Source organism: Arabidopsis lyrata, assembly GCF_000004255.2.
Source record: "Arabidopsis lyrata subsp. lyrata unplaced genomic scaffold ARALYscaffold_5, whole genome shotgun sequence".
In the NCBI taxonomy this organism is placed as follows: Eukaryota; Viridiplantae; Streptophyta; class Magnoliopsida; order Brassicales; family Brassicaceae; genus Arabidopsis; species Arabidopsis lyrata.
In genome coordinates this window covers 12,024,070-12,048,977 of record NW_003302551.1, presented here as the reverse complement: position 1 = coordinate 12,048,977, position 24,908 = coordinate 12,024,070, and the positions used below count along the sequence as shown (strand labels likewise).

The 24,908-nt window shown below is 34.9% G+C and overlaps 6 protein-coding genes and 1 pseudogene across 7 annotated transcripts in view; all 7 read left to right on the top strand.

The window, feature by feature from the left end:
* Positions 1 to 552: 552 nt before the first annotated feature.
* On the top strand, positions 553 to 2,145 carry LOC9313484 (probable E3 ubiquitin-protein ligase RNF217). The gene is made up of 3 exons (XM_021026065.1): positions 553 to 953; positions 1,081 to 1,850; positions 1,941 to 2,145. Exons 1-3 carry the CDS (start codon positions 630 to 632, stop codon positions 2,143 to 2,145), a joined length of 1,299 nt encoding a protein of 432 aa, XP_020881724.1. The 5' UTR covers positions 553 to 629.
* Positions 2,146 to 6,087: 3,942 nt separating this feature from the next.
* On the top strand, positions 6,088 to 7,455 carry LOC9313482 (annotated as a pseudogene).
* A 1,655-nt stretch (positions 7,456 to 9,110) lies between these two features.
* Positions 9,111 to 10,605, top strand: LOC9313481 (E3 ubiquitin-protein ligase RNF144A). The gene has a single exon (XM_021026076.1). It carries the CDS (start codon positions 9,454 to 9,456, stop codon positions 10,249 to 10,251), a length of 798 nt encoding a protein of 265 aa, XP_020881735.1. The 5' UTR covers positions 9,111 to 9,453; the 3' UTR covers positions 10,252 to 10,605.
* Positions 10,606 to 10,680: 75 nt separating this feature from the next.
* Positions 10,681 to 12,762, top strand: LOC110228468 (E3 ubiquitin-protein ligase arih1-like). Its single transcript, XM_021026066.1, has 3 exons — positions 10,681 to 11,467; positions 11,547 to 12,244; positions 12,348 to 12,762. The coding sequence occupies exons 1-3, from the start codon at positions 11,132 to 11,134 to the stop codon at positions 12,523 to 12,525; spliced, it is 1,212 nt and encodes a 403-aa protein (XP_020881725.1). The 5' UTR covers positions 10,681 to 11,131; the 3' UTR covers positions 12,526 to 12,762.
* Positions 12,763 to 14,122: 1,360 nt separating this feature from the next.
* Positions 14,123 to 15,270, top strand: LOC9313480. Its single transcript, XM_021026073.1, has 2 exons — positions 14,123 to 14,419; positions 14,515 to 15,270. Exons 1-2 carry the CDS (start codon positions 14,144 to 14,146, stop codon positions 15,184 to 15,186), a joined length of 948 nt encoding a protein of 315 aa, XP_020881732.1. The 5' UTR covers positions 14,123 to 14,143; the 3' UTR covers positions 15,187 to 15,270.
* Positions 15,271 to 19,434: 4,164 nt separating this feature from the next.
* LOC110228472 lies at positions 19,435 to 20,744 on the top strand. The gene is made up of 2 exons (XM_021026084.1): positions 19,435 to 19,917; positions 20,206 to 20,744. The coding sequence occupies exons 1-2, from the start codon at positions 19,558 to 19,560 to the stop codon at positions 20,524 to 20,526; spliced, it is 681 nt and encodes a 226-aa protein (XP_020881743.1). The 5' UTR covers positions 19,435 to 19,557; the 3' UTR covers positions 20,527 to 20,744.
* Positions 20,745 to 23,438: 2,694 nt separating this feature from the next.
* LOC9311803 overlaps positions 23,439 to 24,908 on the top strand; it is a 13,495-nt gene continuing 12,025 nt past the window's right edge. Inside the window, exons 1-2 of one of the 2 annotated variants that reach the window (XM_021026070.1) lie at positions 23,439 to 23,770; positions 23,847 to 24,211. In XM_021026070.1, coding sequence (XP_020881729.1) covers positions 23,477 to 23,770; positions 23,847 to 24,211 — 659 coding nt within the window. In that variant the 5' untranslated portion in view covers positions 23,439 to 23,476. Of the gene's footprint in view, positions 23,771 to 23,846; positions 24,620 to 24,908 lie in introns of those variants that run through there. The other variant, XM_021026071.1, reaches the window with a different exon arrangement.

The window sequence follows — 24,908 nt, the reverse complement described above, 5'->3', positions numbered from 1 at the left end:
TTTACCAAGGCGCTTGGTGCGAAAGAATTCTCATATTTTCTTGGCAAGTTGGGCATTTTGGATCTTCATGCTCCAACTTGAGGGGGGGTATTAGATGAGAATATATGTTAATATTGAGTTGTCCTTTTTGGTCTTTTATGTGTATATCGTAGATACATGTTCTAGGTTAAATCCTTGTGTATAAATACAGCTCTAGGAGCTTAAGAAGTAATCAGAGAAAACTTTTCCAAAAAAAACTTCGTAGTATTACTAACTATACAAAAAATGCAATGAAATTATATAATGGAAAAACGTAACTTTAAATGAATGAATGCAACTATAAAGATATAACTGTAAACTGAAAAGATACGACTGTAGTTGAACAAATATAACCGTAAATAATTCAACAAAAATTCAAAGAGAAAATTCAATAAAAAGACATAACCGATTTAAACGAAAGGTTGCGATAAAAAGACGCAACCGTTCAGATGTGCAAATGGTATTTATTAGATTGCTATTATATATAGATTTATCCAAAGATATTTTCCCTTTTAGTTTTGGATTCTTGTTGAATCGCACCATGTATATATACAAGAATCGTTTAAAGCCTAAGACTCTAGAATCTCCTCAAGGGTATGTAGCATAGAAAAATGTTAAAGGGACTCTCTAGAATAGATGACACCGTAAAACCCTCACGGGTAAATTCCTCCGGCGATGTCAGCACTAGTCCTCAGTTGTGTAGCCTTTACTTCAAAGGTTTGGTAAGCGAGGACTCATTAGCCGGATTTGGGGTTGCAATTTTTGGGAAGAAAGATGATCTCTTGCTTCAGATGAAAGGACCAATTCATCATGATTCCACCATTACACCTTTGGAGGCTGAGCTTACCGCATTGAAGCGAGGACTAACCGAAGCTGCGAGTTTGGGGATAACTCATATCTCAATCTACTGTGATTCTTATCCAATTTACGAATTAGTAAGTTTTCTTTTCATAAAAACGACCATTGATTTTTTAGGGTTTATGTCATTAGTATTGGTTGCTTTCTTGTCTACCAAGTGTTAAAATCTGAATATTGATCATGTCATAATTGCCTTGAGTGTAGGTCATGGGAAGATGCATACCAGAGGAGAATAAAACTGCCTTGCTAATGATTGATGTGCAACGTATAAGAGAAGGATTTAAGTCGAGCTTTCCGATTTTCGTGGAGGGAAATAGTGTAAGTTATGCTTATAAACTAGCAAGGGAAACAAAAGTTTCTGAAATTTCAATCAGCATACCTGTGAATCCTCCTCATCCAGCTAGGGCTACTCGCAAAAAAACTTGCAAAATCTGTTTAGGCGATGATATTAATGAGAATCAAATGTTTTGTGTTGATAAATGTCGTCATCGATTTTGTTCCGAGTGTATGAAACGACATATAGAGGTGAGGTTACTCGAGGGAAGTGTAATGAGATGTCCTCATTATCGCTGCAAGTCTAAGCTGACTTTTGAAAGATGTGAAAATCTTTTGACACCTAAAGTAAGAGAGATGTGGCAACAAAGGATCAAAGAGGACTTAATTCCTGTAACAAAGAGAATTTACTGCCCAAACCCGAGGTGCCCGGCTTTAATGTCGGAAACCGACCTCTCTATATCACCTAAAGAAGATGAAGTTAGGAGATGCTGCTTCAAATGCGGTCAAATCTTTTGCATCAAATGCAAAGTTTCATGGCATAGTAACTTGTCGTGCGACGAATACAAGAGGTTGCATCCATATCCTACAGAGAATGATGGAAAGATTAAAGCTCTGGCAAATCAGAAAATGTGGCGTCAATGCAAAAAGTGTCAACACATGATTGAACTTTCTCAAGGATGCGTACAAGTAAAGTGCAGGTATCATCTTTATTAAGTTTATTAATAACGTTTTCCTTTCGAATTTGGTTATATGTTTTAATCTGATATAGCATTGTATTTTCTTGATAGATGTGGACATAAGTTTTGCTACCGATGTGGAGTCCAGGCTGGACGTTGCCAACATGGTCATGGTCTTCCTCCTAGGCCTCCACGGCCGCCACAGCAGCCACCACCGCCGCCAACCATGCCAGTACTGTGTTTTCAGATATGCTGTTTTCCACTTTTGTTTGGTTTTATTATGTTCATAATTTTCTTAATTATTCGTAAACATTAAATTTTAGTAATTTAAGAAATTTTATAATGGTTGTTTTTTTTCTTCTAAATTTTTTAGATAAATCAGAACGCAAAATAATAATTTATTGTGTTAATATTAGATTTTTGAGATCAAATATTTTACAGATTTCTATTTCAATATTTCACCTTTTATCAATGTTATATAGATATTATCAAATTAAAATAGTTTTCTTTGTTATTTAAAATTTTCCAAGGTTAAAATTTACTTTTAAAAATAATTGGAAATCAAAAAGAGGAATGACAATATCTCATGTTTATGAATGTGAGTATAACATATATTTTGAGTGTGCCAGAAATTAAAATCATTTGTCAACAAAAGCACAAATAATGAGTATCATGAAAAGAAACGAAAAAATACAAAAATATTGTCAACCAATTCTTTTATGAGAAATACCCTAAAATACCAACTAATGTTTTTGTTCTAAACGCACCAAAACTAGTTTTTTATAATTGTTTTCTAATAACACCACAACTGGGGATGTGCCTTTAGTCAAGTGGTTAAGTCTACTTGACTTCGTTTTTCCCACCGGAGTTCGACTCCACTAAATCGCGTTACCCCGCGTAGTAGGGATTGACTATGGATCGGGCTTTGTCAATCCAAAGATGTAAAAAAAAAAACACACCACAACTTATTGTGTGATTACTTGTTTACCGTACCCTAAATAAATTACCAACCTTAATTAAAAAATTATGTTTGAGTTCCTCTTTTTCAAATGAGGAGCTAGATTTCCTCAATTAATATGTAAGATTTTTGAACCATTTTAAGATTGAATTTGTGGTATTATTATTGGAAAACAAACTAATTGTGGTATGTTTGAACCAAAAACTTAAAAATGCGATAATGTAGAGAATTGTTCATCTATTTTAGATTAGTAAAAAACCACAGAAGTTCTAGCATGAGTGAAGTAGCTAGACAGTCCTCAAAGAAACAAAAGTGAAGATATCAGAATAACAAACACATGTCTGATAGTTCTTATACTTGATTGGCCATTATTATTGTTACAATCGATTTTAAATAATATAAGAACGAACATCATTTTTAGATATGAAACAAAAGAAAAGTGTAGAGATGTAAAACTTAACTTTCATTTTATTGGGGTACCAACGTTTTTGTTCGTTGCAATATTAAGACTTTTTTTTTTTAATACGTGGGAAGTTTGGTATGGGCTCTAATACTTATCCTCCCAAATGGACTGAAACTAGGGACCTCCTTGTTAATGTTTTTGTTCTCGATCAAAAGCCATTTGGTAACGCGACATTGTTACGTACCTAACTTTGATTTGGTAAAAAAATATCAAATACATTGAAACATTATATTATAGACAAGAAAGCTAGCACGACTATTAGTTACAAATTCAATCAGTAAGACGCCTCGCTTTTTGATACAGTCGAAGTACAACCCGAAATGAATTTCCAAGAAATAACATAACATTATTCTTAGTTCTTACGGGAATCCACAAATTGTTAATTATTTACCCCCAAAAAAGAATAATCCACAAACTGTGTTTTGGAAATATGAATTAGTTTCATGCTTAGTCATGGGTATACTAACCGAAACTAAAGTATTGAATCGGAATTGAACCAAAAATCGAACTGACTTGTAAAATACGGAACCTAAAGTTTAGAACCGTTATTTTGGGTGCTCTAAAATACTTGAAATATATATCAAAACATTAGTTAATTTTAGGCCGAATAATGGAAAATGCAGAAAAAAAATCAAAAAATATCTGAAAATACCAACAAAAAAATCCGAATGGGTCCTAAACTCAAAAACCGGAAGAACCAAAACAGATTCAAAATTGTTTTGGTACGTATGTCTAAACTCTAGAACCGAAATTTTTTGAACCAAACCAGAAACTACCCTGATTTCCAGGCCTATCACTTAAAAATTAAAGTAAAAATAATTGTTAAGAAAAAAAAAAAAAAGACAAAAAAAAGGAGTTTCAGTTACGCCAAGTATGATTAAAAATTCGCTAATACATCCCCTATATCTTTGGGATATAAATTTATCCAAACATATTTTCTTTATTTCAAGTTGATAAATACACTAAGACTCAAGGAATCTTGCTTGCGGTAGCAGAGAAACATGTTCAAACAATTTCCTAGCATAGATGACGACCGAAAACCCTTACCGGAAAAAGACACTGGCGATGTTGGTGGTATGAGTCCTCATTGTACAACCTTTACTTCATGGGTTTAGTAAGAGATGACTCGTTGGCTGTATTTGAGGTTGCAATTTGCGGGCAGAAAGATAATCTCTTGCTTCAGCTGAATGGACCAATTCATGGCTCGAACATTACTGTTTTCGAGGTTGAGCTTACGACATTGAAGCTAGGACTAACCGAAGCTGCGAGTTTGGGGATCACTCGTATCTCAATCTATTGTGATTACTATCCAATCTACCATTTTGTAAGTTTAAAAAAAGCATTGAATTTTATAAGGCTTATGTCAATACTCATTAGTGTACATGATTATCAATAGCATTGGGCGGTCTTCTTCTCCTCTGGCACAGATCTTCCTGTGACCTACATTATTGGAAAATGAAATCTAATGAAACCATTTACAACCAATGCTATTGATAGAAGTCCAAAACAATACGAAATGTAACCTCCACAATTGCGTATTATTTTGGACTTCGTAGAATTAATCTGCTTTCTTCGTAGTTGAAAGGTAAAGTTGCAAAAATGGACGAGTTGCAGGGTTTTTTTTTTCTGCACAAAACCCTTAAAACAAATCTCTCTATAAATTAATATCACTTAAAATTAATCTTCACAAACATTATTAATTTATAGAAGTTTGACTTTACATGAATGAATTATCTAAGACTCGAGAATCATATTACTCTTGCAATAAGCAGAGAAAACATATGCTTAGCTCGGTAATTGCAAGTCTTACCAATTTTTGGATTTAAGATTTCCGTCTCTCTAATACTTGTATTAAGGAAATCGAGAAGATTTGCTCGGCATTTCTTTGGTCGAGGCCGAATTTTAACACTCATAAAGCAAAAATTGCATGGGCTGAAGTTTGTAGACCAAAGGAGGAAGGTGGCTTGACACCAAGTGAATTGCTGAGGTAAACAAAGTGAGTTGTTTTAAGCTAATATGGTGGATTGCTTCAAGGAAGAACTCTCGCTAGGTTAGTTGGATCCAACGGCAGTTGATTCGCCTTGATTCCTTTTGGTGTATTAAGGAGAACACAACCTTGGATCATAGATGTGGAAGAAACTTCTTTTTTATTGGATGTATGCAAAAGGTCATCCCTTGCCAAAAAAAAGATAAAACAAGGAAGAACCTAGTCACAGAGCAAATGAGTAGAAAAATATATTTTAGCCAAATTTGCATTAGGCTTTTGAAACGTTTCCACATCTTCTTTGTTAGAATTGCGTTTCAAATTTGTCCGTCCAAAACCTTGAACCAGAGAAGAATGTCTGTGGAAATATTGTTCTGGTACCTATTGTTTCTCTCCATCCAAATTGAGTAAACCGTTGCTTGAGAAACCAGCCGCCGTAGTGTCTGATTTGAGATGTTGTCTTTTAAATTCAGCCAAGCCGAGAAAGCATCCCATGAATAAAAGGTAACAGAGTTGTAGCCTAACCTTCTTGTTACTTTAGACCAAAGGGCTTGACTTACTTCGCAGTGGAGGAAAACATGTTCTCTAGTTTCCAGGAAATTATCACAGAGGATACAATTTGTCTCAATTTGGAGACCCCAATTTGCAAGCCTTAATTACTCTTGTCGGCTTTAATAATAATATTGATCTAAAATATAAAAGTACAAGTTTCCTTTGTCAATTGTTTTTCTTTATTATAATTTTGCTTTTCGGTTAGTGTTTTTCTTATATTTACCTAAAATATAGAAGCCGTACTTGTTCGACAAGTTTTGTAACACCCCAATTTCAGGAATCGGCCCGAAGAAGTGGGTGCTCACTGGTAGAACTTTACTTTTCTCTTAGGGTTTTTCTTCCACTTAGGTTATTTTTGTTCTTTAATCTCTTTTGTCGTTCGATCTCTATTAAAAGAGACTCGCATGCTCTGTTGTTATTTCACGTTTATAAAATTAAGAGAACTTTCTTCACAAACTTTGCCTTGAATTCGTTACCACTGTTGCTAGCTGATTCTGATATTGCAATAATATGCAACATATAAGACAGCGATTTGCGTCTATCTTTCCAAGTTTGGTGCCTGTGAATCCTCCTCACCAAGCCAAGGCTACTTGCAATATCTGTTTAGATGATGATGTTAATGCTAATCAGATGTTTTCTGTTGATAGATGTCATCATCGATTCTGCTACGAGTGTGTGAAACAACATATAGAGGTGAGGCTACCCGAGGGAAGTGTGATTAGATGTCTTCATTACCGCTGCAAGTCTAACTTGACTTTTGGAAGCTGTGTAAATTTTTTTGACACCTAAACTAAAAAAGATGTGGCAACAAAGAATCAAAGAGGACTCGATTCCTGGAACAAAGAGAATTTATTGCCCAAACCCGAGGTGCTCGGCTTTAATATCAGTAAACAAGCTTTGTAAATCTACTAAAGAAGCTCAAGTTAGGAAAAACTGCTACAAATGCGGTGAACTCTTTTGCATCAACTGTAAAGTTCCATGGCATAGTAACTTGTCGTGTAACGATTATAAGAGACTGGGTCCAAATCCTACAACAGATGATTTAAAGTTCCAAGCTTTAGCAAATCAGAACTTGTGGCGTCAATGTCGAAATTGCCGATACATGATTGATGAACTTTCTGAAGGATGCATCAGTGTAACTTGCAGGTATCATATCTATTAATAACATAATCCTTTCAAATTTGGTTATATATTTTAATCTGATATAGCATTGCATTTTCATCGTAGATGTGGACAGAATTTTTGCTACCAATGTGGAGCTAAGGCTGGAGGTTGCCATCATGGTCATGTCGTTCCTCCAAGGGCTCGATTGCCACCACATCCTCCATCACCGCCGCCAACTTCTGCACCTGCGAGTGCAAGAGATGGAGCATAGTTCCAAACAAATCGTTCCTCGTCTTCTCTTGTGCCCAACAAACTTATGATCTTGATTTGTTATCTCGTTTCTGCTCCGACATAGTTTGTGTCACTAGCGCACCACTGAGGTTTCAATTACTGACTTTAATTAAAAAGGAAGGTTCCCCATAAGTTCGTGTGCTCTTCTTCCTTATCAAAGCAAAACGACATATGACCAAGGCGTTCTTACATTTTTTTTAGTGTTCTAGTTTTTTTACCCATAGCCACAAAGAAAATTTAAAAAGGGTAGAAAAGGCTTTTAAAAGAGTAGTTTTTTTACGGGAAAAATGTCGTTTTATCTCCCAACTTTCAAAAAGTGGCCAATCAATACGTCAACTTCATATGTGGCCATTTAAAACATGAAATAAACGTTGACTAACGTTTGAGACATGGAACTTCGTTGACCAGGCCAAAATAGACATGCCGTTATCAGTCGTTAACGGAACTTCTAACGCCCGTTATCACCCGTAACGACTCTGTTAATCAACTTTCAAATTGTGGCCATATTAGACATCAACTTCATATGTGGCCATTCAAAACATGAACTAATCGTTGACTAACATTTGAAACATTAGAATTCGTTGACCAGGCCAAAGTAGACATGTCGTCATCATTCGTTAACTGAACCTATAACATCCGTTATCACCCGTTAACGACACTGTTAGTATGTCCAAAAAGATTTTTCCCAAATGAAAACACCAAATCCCCAAATCTATTTCTACAACAGCTCAAACAAGATGAATAGTCCTATTATCTCTATCTGCATTTCAGAAAAGCTACATTTAGTCTAGGCCTGTGCATAATACCCGAACTCGAAGAACCGAACCGAACCCGACCCGAAAAATCCGACCCGAACCCGAACCCGAAGTTTTAAAATACCCGAACGGATTCTAAACTTGACAACCCGAAAACCCGAACCCGACCCGAACTCGAACCCGAACAAGTACCCGAACATACCCAAAATATAAGTACATAGTTATAATATATTAGTAATATTTATACTTGTAATAACCTAAGTGCCAAAATTATTCGGATGTTAAGATATTTTCGGGTGTTTTAGCTACTTTGGGTTAGATTCAGGTTAAAATATTTGGGTTTTATAGATTTTTTGATTATTTTTCAATACTTTGCATAGGATCGGATACAAAATTTCTAATATTTGGATACTTTGGGTAAACCTGAATCCGAACCCGAAATACCCGATCCGAACCCGACCCGAACCCGAAGTTTTAAAATACCCGAATGGATCTTAGTTTTCTAAACCCGAAAAACCCAAACCCAAAAAACCCAACCCGAACCCGACCCGAATATCCGAACGCCCATGCCTATTTTAGTCCTATGATGGGTCTACAAGTTTGCTTCCATGATTCCTTTTTAGATTTAAAACAAATATATAAACAATGTTTGCTTCTAATTACTGGCTCTACGATTGTCTATATATCAAACCATGTCCTTGGATTATGCTTTAAACAAAAAATTTGTCCTGATTTTCTCTTGATTATTTTCAAAACGACGTCGTTTTGGATATACTAACAGAGTCGTTAACGGGTGATAACGGATGTTATAGGTTTTTTTAACGAATGATGACGACATGTCTATTTTGGCCTGGTCAACGAATTCTCATGTTTCAAATGTTAGTCAACGATTAGTTCATGTTTTAAATGGCCACATATAAAGTTGATGTTTAAAATGGCCACAATTTGAAAGTTGATTAACAGAGTCGTTACGGGTGATAACGGGCGTTAGAGGTTCCGTTAACGACTGATAACGGCATGTCTATTTTGGCCTGGTCAACGAATTTCCATGTCTCAAACGTTAGTCAACGTTTATTTTATGTTTTAAATGGCCACATATGAAGTTGACGTATTGATTGGCCACTTTTTGAAAGTTGGAAGATAAAACGACATTTTTCCCGTTTTTTTACCCATACCCATTACAATGAAAAGGATTTCTATATTCTTCATAAAAGAGCAAAATAAAAGTAAATCTTTTATGATAACCCAAAATATATTTCGAGTCATAACTGTCTTTTTATTATAACCTATTTTTAATCTATGAGACACCACAACAGTCCAACACAACCCTATCTTTTATACGTTTTTGCTTAGGGTTTTTCCTTTAACTCTCTTATTTTTTTAGTAGTTCGATCTCTATTTCAAAGAGACTCGCATGATCTGGTTTTTTAGTTCACGTTTATAAAATTAAGAGTTCTCAAACCTTTCCTTGAATTTGTTTCCACTTTTGCTTGCTGAATCTGATCTTTGCAAACAATATGTCACGTATACGAAAACGATTGGCGTCGATCTTTCCGACTTTTGGGGTCGGAAATATGATCAGATATGCTTATAAACTAGCAAGGGAAGCAATAGTTTCTGATATTAGCAGGCTTGTGAATCGTCCTCGCCAAGCCAAGGCTACCCTCAAAAGGACTTGCAGTATCTGTTTAGATGATGATATTAATGCTAATCAGATGTTTTCCATTAATAAATGTCGTCATCAATTCTGTTACGAGTGTATGAAACGACATATAGAGGTGAGGCTACTCGAGGGGAGTGTGATTAGTTGTCCTCATTACAGCTGCAAGTCTAAGCTGAGTTTTGGAAACTGTGTCAATCTTTTGTCACCTAAACTAAGAAAGATGTGGCAACAAAGGATCAAAGAGGACTCTATTCCTGTTAAACAGAGAATTTATTGTCCAAACCGGACGTGCTCCGCTCTAATGTCGGTAAACGAGCTCTCTAAATCTACTAAAGAAGCTGGAGTTAGGAGATACTTTTCTAGATCTACTAAAGAAGCTAGAGTTAGAAGATACTGCTTGGAATGCGGTCAAGTCTTTTGCATCAACTGTAAAGTTAGATGGCATAGTAACTTGTCGTGCCACGATTACAAGAGACTGGGTCCAAATCCTACTGCTGATGATATAAAGCTTAAAGTTTTAGCAAATCAGAAAAGGTGGCGTCAATGTGAAAAGTGCAAACACATGATCGAACTTTCGGAAGGATGCATCAAAGTAACCTGCAGGTATATCACCTCTATTAATAACATTCAAACTTGGTTATATATGTTTTAATCATTGCATTTTTATCGTAGATGTGGACATAAGTTTTGCTACGAATGTGGAGCCAAGGCTGGAGGTTGCCGTCATGCTCTTTTCCATATGTATCTCCCAATGCAACAACAGTCCCCGTTACCACCGAGGCCACCACTTTTGCCATTACTGCAGAGGCCACCACTTTTGCCATTACCGCCCATGGCGCATCCACCAGTGTGGCTTACCATCTTGTGCTTTGTTCTCATTTGTTACTTATTTTATATTTTTTTGGCTTCATAAAATAGTATGATCGATTTTGTGGGTAAGCCGGTAAGGGACTAAGGGATTACTAGTTACAAGAAAAATCAGAATATAAAACGAGATCTTACGATATTTTCTCTAACTCCTTTGATTTGCTAACTTGATACGATCTAGTGAATTAAAGTCTAATTTAAAATTTGCCTTGCATGGTCAGTCGGATATTCCAAAAGTAGATTTACTAATTCAAATGCAATCATATTTATGCAAAGACCATTGAATCACTTGTATATAAAATTTTCTGTACAAATCAAAACTCTCTAAAAATCTCGACAATTCTAAGGTTGTCTTATTCTCGTGAAAAGAGAATAGGAAGTTGTCTTATTTTATTTTTGGATATTAATCCTCTTTGCTATTCTTTAAGAAAATTGCTCAATTAATTATGTTAAATTCCTTTTATAAACAATTAAATATAAACTCATAATCATATAGCTAGCAGTTCAGTCATTTAATTCTTAGTTCTTTACCTTACAGTTTATTTTTCTTTACTACATCCGAAAGCAATTTAGAGTGTTTTTGTTACCCTAGCACAAACCTATTCCCACGAGTCATATATCGTACGAAGACTCCTAGGGAAAAAAAAAAAAAAAAATCTTAAAGTATGCGCAACATATATATGGAGGAAGAAGGCATTCTAGTACGAGAAGATAGTCCAAAACTCGCTGAAAAATTATCACCGGGCGACTTCAATTCTGACTCTTACAGCCTTTACTTCAAGGGTTTTATAAGGGAGGACTCACTGGCAGGATTTGGGGTGGCAATTTGCTCACAAGAGGATGATAGTGTCTTGTTTCAAATGAAGAGATCAATTCTTGACTCTACCATTACAGTTTTGGAGGCTGAAGTAATGGCATTAAAGCGAGGATTAACCGAAGCCGTGAGTTTGGGGATAACTCATATCTCCATCTGCTGCGATCATTACCAGATTTATGAATTGGTAAGTGTTCCTTGGCTGTTAAGGTTCACATGTCTTTGATTCAGTCTCGTAATGTATGTTTTGCGTTGAATGTTTTTAGGTCATGGGGAGATCTGCGCCTGAGCAAGAGAACATCACCTTGCTAATGGATGACGTGCACCGCATCAGACAGCAATTGACATCTAGCATCCCTGTTTTGATGACTGGAAACCAAGCTAGGGTTGCTTATAAACGTGCAATGGAAACAGTCGCTTCTGAAATCAGCATAAGTATGCCTGCTACTTGCTGTATATGTTTAAATGATGATTTCGAAGCTAAGAAGATGTTTTCTGTTACTTTATGCGGTCATAAATTCTGCATAGAATGCCTCGAACAAGATATAGAAGTGGGACTTCTAGAGGGAAGTGTGATAAGATGTCCTTATGACGGCTGCAAGTCTAAGCTGATTCTTAGAAGCTGTGCCCATATTTTGACACCTAAAGTAAGAGAAATGTGGGAACAAAGGATCAAAGAGGACTCAATTCCGGTATGGGACAGATTTTACTGCCCCAAACCAAAGTGCTCGGCTATAATGTCGAAAACCGAGCTCTTTGAATCTACTGAAGAAGATGGATACATGAGATGCTGCTTCAAATGCAATAAACCCTTTTGCATCAACTGCAAAGTTACCTGGCATAGTAACTTGTCGTGCGAGGATTACAAGAGATTGGGTCCAAATCCTACCGCAATGTGGCGTCAATGTAGAAAGTGCCAACACATGATCGAACCATCGATAGAACGCATTAATGTAACTTGCAGGTATCATCTCTAATCATATTCGGCAGCTATAGTATATAAACCTTATGGGAATTTGATTACATGTTCGCCTATTTAACATAGTAATTTCATCATTGATGGATAGATGTGGCTATTCGTTTTGCTACAAATGTGGAGCCGAATGGAAGCTAAAAGGCGGTTGCTATCATCGCTACGATATGATAATGAAGATTGTTTTCTTGGTTTTGTTCTTTGCCGTTATAATATTAATATGTCTTTTATGGGAGGACTACAAAAGAATTAGGCGTGGCCAAATTTTTTGATAGGGTTAATTAGGTTTTGGGTTGGGTTTGAGTTAAGTCTTTTCGGTTTGAGGTTGGATTTCAGTTTTTCTTTTTAATCATATTTAGCTTGACCTTTAATCCTAATGTTAATGCTGGTCCAATGTCAACACAGACTCCTTCTCAATGTTCTCATGTGTTCTTTGAGAATTACTTTTAGTCTCAACGGTTGGAGGTTGCCTTCACCATCACGGAATGGTTTGGGGAATGCGTACTAAAGCCTTTTTCTCCTTCTTTTTTCAGCGTTTTAAAAATTACTTGTGGATCCTCTTTGCCAAACCATATGGCTAGTGAGACTTCTTGTATCTCTAGTTTTTCTTATTCTGTCTTCATTCTTCATTCTTAAGAAATTTTGTTTATTCTTATAGTGTTCTAATTCCTATTTACCGCCTTCGAAATCTATCTATGTCTATAAGCTGCTCACTTGTCTCTGGGACATTCTCTTTAGTGATGTTTTCCAGAAGCAAAATACAGAGGAAAATGCTTTGTTCTGTTTTATTTGGGTTTAGACTTACTTTTTTTTTTTTTTATTGTCTATTATATTAATCCATCAAAAATTGATACTAAAATCAATTATAGAAATAAACTTGCGAGGCAAAGGATTCATATTTCTCAATTCTTATGGTGAGCCGCCTTATAAACTATTAGATCAGGCCTAGAGGTGTCAAACGGGCCGGCCCGCGATGGGCATCTAAATTTATGAGACCGCGGCGGGCCGGCCCGCTAGGACCGCGGGCAAAAATAATATGTCCAGGCCCGCCCCGCTAAGCCCAACGGGTTAGTGGGCCGGCCCGCGGGCTTAGTTTTAAATTTTTTAAAAATAATTAAAAAATAAAATTAATTTTTAAAATTTGAAATTAACAATTTTTCAATAAAAAAAAACTCTTAGAATTATTTTTTTTTGTAAATCTTATAATTTTATACATTAAATTTCGTTATATGTTCATATATTTCACATATATATTTTCAGAATTATGTAAAAATATTTATTTATTTATATTAATTATTTATTTTTCTTAAATATTTGTAGTCTACGTGCCGGCCCGCAAATCCGCGGACAAAACCTGTAAAAACCTGCAATCCGCCTGGACTTGTCCGCGAGGCCCGTTATTTTATGGGCATGAAAAATGATGTCCAAACCCGCCCCGGTCGTTCATTTATCTACCACTTGTGGAGCTAGAGAATATTTTTTTTCTGGTCAAGCAGATTTTATAGATAGATAGCTTCATCTCCATCAATGGAGAAATTGTGGTTTTCTAGCCAAAATGAATGATTGTGGTTTTTTATTCACTTGTTAAAACCAAGACTCTTATGTGAATCCACAAACCGTTAATTTTTACCAAAATAAAGAAAATCCACAACCTTATACAAAATTATCAATGTCACGCAGTTCCCAATGAGAATGTATATAAAAAAAAAAATTAAGGTGATAAAACTTTCCTTCATTTTCGGTATAATATTAACTAGTTTAATTTTTTTTTTACTAATTTTAAAGTTACGATTGTGTATCAGAAATCTATAAAAATAAATTTTCCCTGATTTTTTTGATTCTCACCATATACATGAATGAAAGTTACTCTTGCGATAACCAGAGAACAAGATGCTGAAGGGATTTACCCGCTCGAGCACTAGTCCTCAGTTGTGTAGCCTTTACTTCAAAGGTTTGGTTGGCGTTGACTCATTGGCTGGATTTGGGGTTGCAATTTGCGGGCATAGAGATGATCTCTTGTTTCAGCTGAATGGACCAATTCATGGCTCGGATATTACTGTTTTGGAGGCTGAACTTATAGCATTGAAGCAAGGACTAACGGAAGCTGCGGGTTTGGGGATCGATCATATCTCGATTTATTGTGATTATTATCCTGTTTACAAATTAGTAAGTTTTTTTCTTGGCTGTTTATAGTTATAGGACTTTGCTTGTTTCCTATGTTAATGCATTAATTACTAAAATTCTCTCGTCCTATTGAATAGATTTCATTTTCGGGAAGATTCGTGACAGAAGAGAATAAGATTGCCTTACTAATTGATGATGTGAAACGAATAACAGAAGGATTTAAGTCGAGCGTCCCGATTTTTATAGCCGGAAACAGTATTAGATATGCTTATGAACTAGCAAGGGCGACACTAGTTTCTAAGATAAGAATATATGGGGATCCTCCTTGCTACGTCAAGCTTGCTAAGAAAAGTACTTGCCCTATCTGTTTCGATGATGATTTAGAAGCTGAGGAGATGTTTTATGTTGGAAAATGTTGTCATCTATTTTGTTCTGCGTGCATGAAACGACATATAGAGGTGCAGCTACTTGAGGGAAGTGTGCCGAGATGTCCTCATTATGGCTGCAAATCGAACCTGACACTTGGAAGCTGTGCCCATCTTTTGTCACCTAAATTAAGAGAGATGTGGGAACGAAAGATCAGAGAGGATTCAATTCCTGTATGGGTCAGAGTTTATTGCCCAAATCCAACATGCTCGATTTTGATGTCGAAAACCGAGATCTCTAAATGGACTAGAGAAGCTGAAGTTAGGAGATGTTGTTGCATCAAATGTGGTGAACCCTTATGCATCAACTGTAGAGTTCCATGGCATAATAACTTGTCATGCAACGAGTACAAGAGATTGCATCCAAATCCTACAGAAAAATGATGGGAAACTCAAAGATTTGACAAATCAGAAAATGTGGCCAATGTGGAAAGTGCCAACACATGACCGAACTTTCGGACGGATGCATCCATGTAACTTGCAGGTATCATCTATAGAAACACCTTCTTTTGGAATTTGGTTATGTTTTTGCTCAATTAACTCACATTGTAATGTCAATGGTTGATGTATGGATGTGGCTATTCGTTTTGCTACACATGTGGAGCCGAATGGAAGCAAGGAGGTTGCCCTCATCGACAAAGGATGCATACAGCGTTTACTATTTTAGTTTGTGTTCTCGTTTTAATAATTCTTTTGTTCTGGTTAGCGTAGATTAATAACATAATCGGTTTTGTAGATTGTTCATGTTACTAAATTTTTTACTTTCCTTAACTAGATTTTAACCCGCGGTACACCGCGGGATGATTTAATTTTAAAGTTAGTATAAAAATATTTTGTAAATTGTATCTCCTTATAACATATTTATTTATATTATAGTTTACAATTGTTATTAAGTAACGGTATACCACGAGTCCACGAGATAATTATTAATAAACTGAGGATTTAACCCGTATTAAAGCGGTATATAAATATTGATTCAAATTCGTCCGCAATATAAATCATTTCCGAAATATAACCCGTTCCGTAATTTCTTAACCCGTCCTGTGATTTGTATTAAAAAAATAAGGATTAAATCCGCATTGAAGCGGCGGATTAATGATATTTTAATCTTTTTATTATTGTTGATTCAAAAACCTGTCCCGCCAAACCTATCCCGCCAAAAAACTCATTTATTTTATTAATGTTCTTATTTATGATATGATTCTGAATCATTGTCTAAATATTTTAATCGATGTAGAACGTTGAACACACATTTTCGTCAATTGGATATTATATGTCCGTTTTTAAAATTTCGAATCACAGTATATGCAGAAAAAAAATTGATTTTTTTTTTTACTTTATGTATTATATGATGATTCAAAACAGTTAAAAACAAATCACACAAAGATGATAGGAGAATTATAATTATAAATCTTAATCAAATCTTCTAAAAATCTAAATTATTAAATATAGAATATCCGGTGTATGAGTTGGGTTAAATATAACCCGACCCAACAAATTTTTTGTGAAGGAATTTTTAAAATGGGTCGGATATCCGATATACCCGAAAGCTTTTTTACCCACCCGTCACAAAAAGTGCTGCGATTATACTAGTATAGATGCATATGTCACGCAATTCCAAATGAATCCCAAAAAAAAAAACATAAAACAAAAAAGTTGAAAGAAGAGAATTGTTTCTTCTTCGATTCTATATGAAAGTGTTATATAGTGTTTGTACCTAGGTTTTAACAATAAATATGTAAGAGTTTTTAGGGAGAACGGAGCAGCTTTTTTATTAACGATGAACGAGAGAACAGTAAGTTACAGAACGAAAAACCGAAATACATAACGGAAAACCAGAAAGTTAGAGATAAATGAGCTAGACAACAATTCTCTCTTAAATTCTCTCGGTAATGACTTTAGGTCCGGGGATCCCTTTCTCAATAGTGTCTCCTGCTCTTTATAGGCTAGGAGTTGATCTAGGGTTCCCTTTGTCTCTCTTGCCATTTCTCTTTTTTACCCCTCCGAATTTATCGAGTTGGGCCGAATCGCGATGGGCCGAATCGCGATGGGCCGAGCTGATGTGTTATCGGGCCGAGCCGACATCCTGTTGGACCGAGCCGACATCCTGTTGGGCCGAGCCGACATCCTGTTGGGCCGAACCATCTTCATTTGGGCCGAGCCGGCGCGCTTGATCGGCCGTTGTTCTGATGGGCCATTTTCTCTTGTTTGCAGCATGTTTGACTTGCTCAATCTCCGTTTGAGCCGAATTAGTCATAGAGGACGAAGTCCGTATCCACATGTAGTAAACTAGGTTTTAGTCTACGGTACACCGCAGTGCTATGTTTTAAAAAATTTATGAATTTTTAAGTATATATGAAACCGATTGATCGTGTATGATTTTAATAAGATGTAGTTATTATATTTAAAGTATAGTAGTATTCGGCTTTATATGATTAAATATTTATAGAATAAGATTTTGATCCGACCCATCAAAATCACGGAGTTTTAACCGGGGGTACACCGCATGTTAATTTTTTAGTTATTGTATTTTAAATTATAATTTTCAGATTATTTGATTTTTAAATTTTCAGTTAGTTAGTATTTTATCTAACTAATTTATCATTTTGTTTGGACCTGTGGTATGAAATACATGTTTTTTTCTTATGTTTTATACTTATAGTTTATTACTTAAAATGTGTTTATTTTATTATTATTAAATTTGTTATTGGATAATATAAAGAATTTTAGATTTATTTTGTTTTGTAGAATAATATAGAGATATATGGTAGGTTAGTGTATTTTTGTTTGTTTAATGTATATACAAATTAAATATTCTTGTTTAGAAATTTATCAAATAAGACTAGTTGTTTTAAAAGTAAGAAGGTGTACGTTAATATGTCATATATATTTTAGTTCATATAATTAATATTGATATCATTTGTAACTTAATTAATTCCACACCATGATTACAAATCCAGAATATAAATCAATAAGTTAATAATTTTATTGTTGGTTTAATAGTTCAAACCCGCTATGTTAGGTCCATCTCACAACGGATTTAAAGATTTTTAAACAGCAAAAAAACTATTCTCGAAACCCGCGAAAGTATATAGTATGCACGCATCCCCTGCTTGATTTCACAAGACTTGCGGCCATTTTACTAAATTCCTTTTCTAATTTTTTTTTTTTTTTTTTTCGTCAGAAAGAAATTATATTAACTTTGAAATGTCATTACAAATTCGAGATTGAAGCCATTCTGGCTGAATACAAGAATCAATAAAAGAAGAAGATGGAATACAACCAAATTTTGCAAGATTCATTGAAGAAACAGAGCAAGTGAACAAAGCATGGTTTATCGACTCATCATGACTTCCACAACGCGGACAAATAGGGTCAATTCTCATTCCCCGTGTGATCAGTCTTGCTTTTGTGGCCAAGGCTTTAGAGAGTGTTCTCCACAAAAAAATGTTCAGTTTCGTTTTGTACGACGAGAGGGCAATCAGGTTGCTCAACCGACTTGACCGCGGCCATTATCCATCGAACCCATTTATCACAAAAACCAAAGAGACGCATCGTCGTTTCAAGGAAATCCCATTCCACTCGGTCATACGCCTTACTAACATCTGTTTTCACCGCCATATACGTTTGAGATACCCTTTTCCTGATCTTCAAAGAATTTTCTGGTTTGTGTAGCCTTAAACCCATATTCAAGAACCTTGGAAGAAAAATATGAAGCAACCAAAAGAATGGTAGAGAAAGAAGCTTGTGGAGGTAATATATTATTGTATTGTATGTGAAAGGATCTGTGCTCTCTAATTTATTTTTGTCGGTATCACTCTTCTAATTTAAAGGAAAAAACTAATATTAATAATAAATAATTAATGATATTTGTCTTGATAATATGATCACTAATAATAATATTAATAAAATTAATATTTATAATACAAACTAATATTAATTAACAAACTTAATTTTTGATTATTAATTTATGTCTTTATAAAATATTTTAAGAAATTAATATTATTTATAGGTCTAAATGTGGATAATGATTACCCAATAATTGAAGAGTGAGATACTGAAAACGAATATCAATTAAGATATACAAATCTTGAAATACTTGAATATCCAAATAGTTTAATTGTTAGTGTCGATTTTAATGAATTCTTTAATTTGAATTTTTTTTTACAAAGAAATATTTTCAAAAGATAATCACATTAATGACTCAGAAAATGAAGGAAGATTTGATTTCATTATTCTCGAAATCATTTTGGTAATATCTGTAATTAATTTTTTCAAATTTTAATAACTGATGTCAATGGCATTCATCCATAAATAAGTTGAAAGTCCAAAGGTTTTTTCTCCAAATGTACTTGAAAAATGTAATTATAAGATTTTTTTTTTTTTGGTGCGAAAATGTAATTATAAGATTATCAAGTGACTTCTATTCATTTTTTCTTTGTCGTCAAAGTTTATTTTTCTTCGTTCTTTTTTTTTTGCTTTTTATTTTGATTTTTTTTATTTTGTGCCAAGTAACTTGTAGCGTCACAAATGCAGAAATTAATAGCAAAATATTGAGAATCTATAGAAAATCTACTTACATCTTTGAAAAAGAAGAAAATCAATCAATACTAGCCAAAAACGGTTGCAAATATTACTAATTTTCCGATAATAAATTATCAGCTTCTCAAGCACGGTTACAATAGTCTCTCCTCTTTCTTATATATTTGCTCATTAACTTTCCCATAAATCTTGGGAACTAAAGACAAAACAGTCATGGATAGAGACGAAGTAGGCATGATTTCGAAGAAACGGAAGGTAGATGGAGATACACCAAACCTTGAAGGTGAGGGTTCTTTAAAGGTCGTGGAAACTCAATCTGCGGCGGCAAAATTTGAGGAAAATGTCGTCTACAGATTGTACTCTAAGGGTTTGGTGAGTACGGATAATGTGGCGGCTGGATTTGGGGTCGCCATTTGTGATCAGACGGATGAGTTGTTGTTTAAGATGAAGGAATCAGTGAGTGACGTTGAAGGAGTTGAGGTTAGGGCTTTGATTCGTGGGTTAAGTGAGTCACTCGATTTAGGGATCAAAAAGGTCATGATTTACTGTGATGATCGTGATCTTTACCGAAACGTAAGTGTTTTCTTTACTTTTGTATTGCAATATTGCTTAGCTAGTTTATTTATGCACTTTTAATCGATTTATTAGACTCTCTAAATTGGCGTGTAGATAATTTGTGTCTGGTTAATGCTTAATTAGTAGTTTAGATAACCTTTTTTCGTGAATATTTTGGCACTTTCATAATAATATATTCTTTCTCAAACTTTTTAATCTATATCATATCTTGTTTTGTGATGACGATGTCGATTGTCATGTTATCATGTCTTGGTTTAACAAACCTGAATCTGATTTGCAATGCAGATAACAACTGGTAAATGTAAACCTAAGCAGAAAAAAGTTGTCAAACAACTTATAGAAGAAGTTCAACGCCTTAGGGAGAAATTTGCTTCTAGTGAAGCAATTCTGGTTGCCGAAAACAACATTAAGTTTGCTTTTGAACTTGCAAAAGAGGCAATTGTTTCTCAAACCAACAGTGCCGATGATGATGGACATGATGGTGACAATAATGACGATGAAGATGATAATCCTTGGGCTTACGGTTGTGGTTGTGATTGGTGTATACCTGATCCTCCCGCTAAGTCCGATTTCGATGCCGAATACATTGAATATTATAGTCTTTAGTCTCTGTGTTTGGATTAGATTTCACAGTTGTTTGGAAACACTTCATATCTTTCTTTGGTTTTTTTCTTTGTTTAATTTGAGAATTTAAGTTGTAAGCTCTGCAGGGCTTTTGGATTTTCTGTATTGTTATTTGAATATTTGCACTTATTAGTTTCACATACACATTTTGGTATGAGTTTCATTTTGCACATTTTTAAGAATGTCAACTTGTTTCTTTTTCTCTTATTCCATTAAATTTAAATATACAGGTTGATTGTTTAGCCTGAAATGCTTGTATTTATCTTTATGATTTATGCGTTATGACATCATATGCGTTATGACATCAGAATTGTAAATGTTTCACTTCTGGTTTACATTTCTAAACCGTATTAAATTAAAGAATATTGTTTACAAAATAATGTTTACTTACAGAAAAAAAAAGGTAAACAAGATTACGAAAATCCTATAAAAATTGCTTCTATTTCAAAAACTCTAGCCGCTGATCTCTTGCCTTGTTGTTGTGTCCCATGTTTACTCTCATTTGATATTTTATCACTTATAGTCTCTGATTCTTTTGATTTGTGGAGCTTTCTATTCGGAAAATTTGCAAGAAACACATATCTTCTTGTTAATATAATCCAAACTTTTAATGAAAAACATAAGTAAGACTAGAATCCTAATGGGGGTCACATTAAGGTTGTAGCGCTAAGTTTTTAACATTTACCAATAATGATTGATCAATTGATCTGTAAAATTAATACGTATTGATATTTTCACCATAAAAAAGAAATGTTTTGATTCTAAAAGGAAAACAAAGTAGGATATTGTCATATCTTATTAAGAACACCATTTCTCATTTGTCAATTAGTAATTGCATGATTGCTCGAGTAATTACCCGATACACTTAATCGCAAGGTAGTATATACGGGCAGTGGCGGACGCAGAACTTTTTTTAACCTGGGGCACAAACAAAAGAAAAAAATACAAACACAAAAATAAGTTTATGACAAAAAAGTTTTTTTATAAGTTATCATAGTTCCTACATATTTTGGTGTATAAATTTGTTTGACATACATATTAGGGCTGAAATATTATTGTTGCTTTTAGTTGGAATGGGGCACTTTTTCTAATTTTTAATTAGACTTAAGGTATTTGATAGTAGTAATTTAAGTTATATGAAGAAAAGAAAAAAAGAGTGTAGGGCACGTGCCCCAGTAACTCTTGTCCTCCGTCTCCACAAGAATTTATGGTACACTAAAAATTTTCGAGACTGTTAGCTAAAGCGGAAAGGTTGTTTGTTTGTTTTTTTGAATTGTAAAATAAAAATGCAGCAAATTTAAACGATTTAACTTATGAATTTAAAGATATTGGGCCATAGGGTATTTCAGAGATCAACGAATAATGGAAACATGAGACAAGGAATTCAACAATTAAGCACCGTTCTTGAACATGAACACATTTAGACTAATTCTCTTTCAAGACATTAATCACTAAATTTGACTACTCGATTACTAAACTTTCACATGAAATTTCCTAGTCAAATTCGCATTACCAAACAAGTTCATTAAGTTCACAATGCGTCCTAACGTCAACTTTCATTGGCTAAGCATACATTGCTCAATTCACATTGATTCAGACATTCTATCGAACACTTTTGATGCATAGAAAAATCTAGAATCTACAACAGGGTGATCAATCCTATTCTAGCAATAAGAACATGTGAATCAAAGAACCTAGAGAATGAGAATTCTAAACAACAATCAATCAATCAATCCATTGAATCCCCTAATTAGAACCCTAAAACCCAATAGGAGAACTACTCACACATAGAAAAAGAGATAACAAAAATCAATGAAGAAAACATGATGAAATTGTAGAAATAACAAGATATGGTTTAGAAATCTTCTCAAAGTGTCAAGATGATGGATTCCTTTGCCCAAAGTTGTTTACAAACCAAAGAAAAAAGTTTAGAACTGAAAAATATCAAGGATAATGTCTAAAAGTCGAGCCTAGGGTTTTAAAACAGTAGGGGACGAGTCGGGTCGGATCTGGAGTGAATTGCATCAAATTTGGGCCAAGAAAACTCGTCTGGAGCGGGGATCAATCGATCCCAATGAGGATCGATCGATCTAGAGTGTCTGGAACTGATTCTTGTCCGTCAGAGGTGTGGATCGATCGATCCACAAAAGGATCGATCGATCTGGAGCTTATGGTGTCCAGTTCTGCAACTGCTTCAAATGCTCGCCAGAATGACCTGTCTTCACTAATTCGGGTATAACTCTTCAATGCACTGTTAGATTTCCTTCAAAACACTTGGAAACTCAAGCTAACATCTTCATCTAGCTTGTGTCAAAATTTCAGAAAGATCTAACGGTGGGAAGTCTTCCATCTGAGGCCAAACGTCTGACGTTTCTAAACGAAACTGCATCTCCAAATGTGTGTTTATATTCCAAAACAGCTCGTTTTCCTCCAAAGCAACGTAAAACCTGTAGAGACTCGATAAAGGACTAAAAGACTCTAAAAACACATTTTGACTCTATAAAATATATAATTTAGGAAAGAAAACAAATACACAAAACCGATAAAACACAACATACCATTGCCTATATTGGTTTGCTTTTTCTCATAAATTTAAATATAATTAAATAATTCAATTCTATTATAAATATAATCTTTTTTCGTTAAGATATTCATTAGAGTATCCAGGATAAGCTCTAGCTTCCGTTTCTTTCTCGTTTATTGTTTTCAATAGTTTTCCTTTATTATTATATAAGATTTTTAAGGGATTTTCCTTTATTTTAATATCCTTTAAGCTTAGGTTATCTTTTTTCTTTCTTACCTATTGTTAAAAGCTAATTTTTTGTTGCGTTTAGTTGGAGCCGCCTCTGCTCTATATATATATATATATACTAGTCAGAAAACCTACCTTAGGACTAAATAATCTCAAAGTTTGCACAAAAGGTACGAGAAGATGGCCCCAAAACCCATCTCACCTGACGATTCAAGTTCTGACTCGTACAGCCTTTACTTCAAGGGTTTGATAAGCTTTCAGCCAACAACGGGTTTATTTGCGGGATTTGGAGTTGCTATTTGCAGAGAAGAGGATGATGGTATCTTGTTTAAGAACAAGGGTTCACTTAATTACTCCGGCATTACAGGTTGGGAGGCTGAGCTTATGGCACTGAAGCTAGGACTAGCCAAAGCCGTGAGTTTGAGGATCAATCATATCTCAATTTATTTTGATGATCCTGAGATTTTTGAATTGGTAAGTTTTCTTGGCTGATAAGTTTCACTTGTGTTTGCTTCAATAACTTAATCGATGTTTTGCCTTGAATGATTAGGTCATGGGGAGATCTGTGCCTAAGGATGAGAAAATCGCCTTGCTAATGGATGATGTGCAACGCATCAGACAACAATTTATATCTAGCATCCCTATTCTTGTGGCTAGAAATCAAACTGATTTTGTCCATAAACTTGCAAAGGAAACAATAGTTTCTCGCCTCATCAGACCTATGCCTCGTACTGCTCAGAAGAAGACTTGTGGTAACTGCTTTGACGATGTTATCAAAGGTGAGAAGATGTTTTCCGTTGCTTTATGCCGTCATCAATTCTGTGTGGACTGCATGAAACAACATATAGAAGTGAGTCTAAACGACGGAGGTGTACCAAGATGTCCTCATGATGGCTGCACATCAAACCTGAATCTAATAGCTCTAGTTTGGCAAAAGCTTTAAGAACACAAAGATCAACAAAGAATAACTCTCTTTATTAATCACTTAGGAAAATAACTCAAAACCTAAGCACTCAATCTCTATTCTCAAAACTCATAAGTTATGCTACACCTTAGCATCTTCTTATATAGAGAAGAGTTTTCCAATTCTCAAAAGTAAAACTTACATATTTAGATAACTCCTAAATAGTACTTTTCCTAATCTCTCTCAAAGATAACTTATTGTTCAAGTAACTTCAAGCTTAGGCCAACATTCTCCCCCTTAAGCTTGAAGTTATCTTCTCTCACATCTTGAACTCCAATGAGATCTCTCATCTCTTTAAACTTGATCCTTCCAAGTGCTTTTGTCAAGATATCCGCCTTTTGTTCTTCACCGGGAACATGCTCTACTCCTACTTGTTCATTCTCGACGCATTCACGTATGAAATGATATCTTCTATGTATATGTTTACTACGTCCATGAAACACCGGGTTCTTAGTTAGTGCAATCGCAGATTTATTGTCAATACGTATTGTCACCTTTTCACAGCCTTTTCCGATGATCTCACTTAGAAGTTCTTGAAGCCAAATTGATTGTTTAGCCGCCTCCGTAGCAGCCATGAATTCGGCTTCACAAGAAGATAATGCCACCGTTTCTTGCTGCCGCAGGCGTCATGTGTCAGCGGGGGTACGT

Bases quoted from the DNA above. Each gene is read 5' to 3' on its own strand.
- LOC9313484 (XM_021026065.1), top strand. From the start codon at position 630: ATGTTAAAGGGACTCTCTAGAATAGATGACACCGTAAAACCCTCACGG. The intron at 954-1,080 runs GTAAGTTTTCTT...CCTTGAGTGTAG, and splicing joins CTTATCCAATTTACGAATTA to GTCATGGGAAGATGCATACC. The intron at 1,851-1,940 runs GTATCATCTTTA...TTTTCTTGATAG, and splicing joins TGCGTACAAGTAAAGTGCAG to ATGTGGACATAAGTTTTGCT.
- LOC9313481 (XM_021026076.1), top strand. From the start codon at position 9,454: ATGTCACGTATACGAAAACGATTGGCGTCGATCTTTCCGACTTTTGGG.
- LOC110228468 (XM_021026066.1), top strand. From the start codon at position 11,132: ATGCGCAACATATATATGGAGGAAGAAGGCATTCTAGTACGAGAAGAT. The intron at 11,468-11,546 runs GTAAGTGTTCCT...GAATGTTTTTAG, and splicing joins ATTACCAGATTTATGAATTG to GTCATGGGGAGATCTGCGCC. The intron at 12,245-12,347 runs GTATCATCTCTA...ATTGATGGATAG, and splicing joins CGCATTAATGTAACTTGCAG to ATGTGGCTATTCGTTTTGCT.
- LOC9313480 (XM_021026073.1), top strand. From the start codon at position 14,144: ATGCTGAAGGGATTTACCCGCTCGAGCACTAGTCCTCAGTTGTGTAGC. The intron at 14,420-14,514 runs GTAAGTTTTTTT...CCTATTGAATAG, and splicing joins ATTATCCTGTTTACAAATTA to ATTTCATTTTCGGGAAGATT.
- LOC110228472 (XM_021026084.1), top strand. From the start codon at position 19,558: ATGGATAGAGACGAAGTAGGCATGATTTCGAAGAAACGGAAGGTAGAT. The intron at 19,918-20,205 runs GTAAGTGTTTTC...TTTGCAATGCAG, and splicing joins ATCGTGATCTTTACCGAAAC to ATAACAACTGGTAAATGTAA.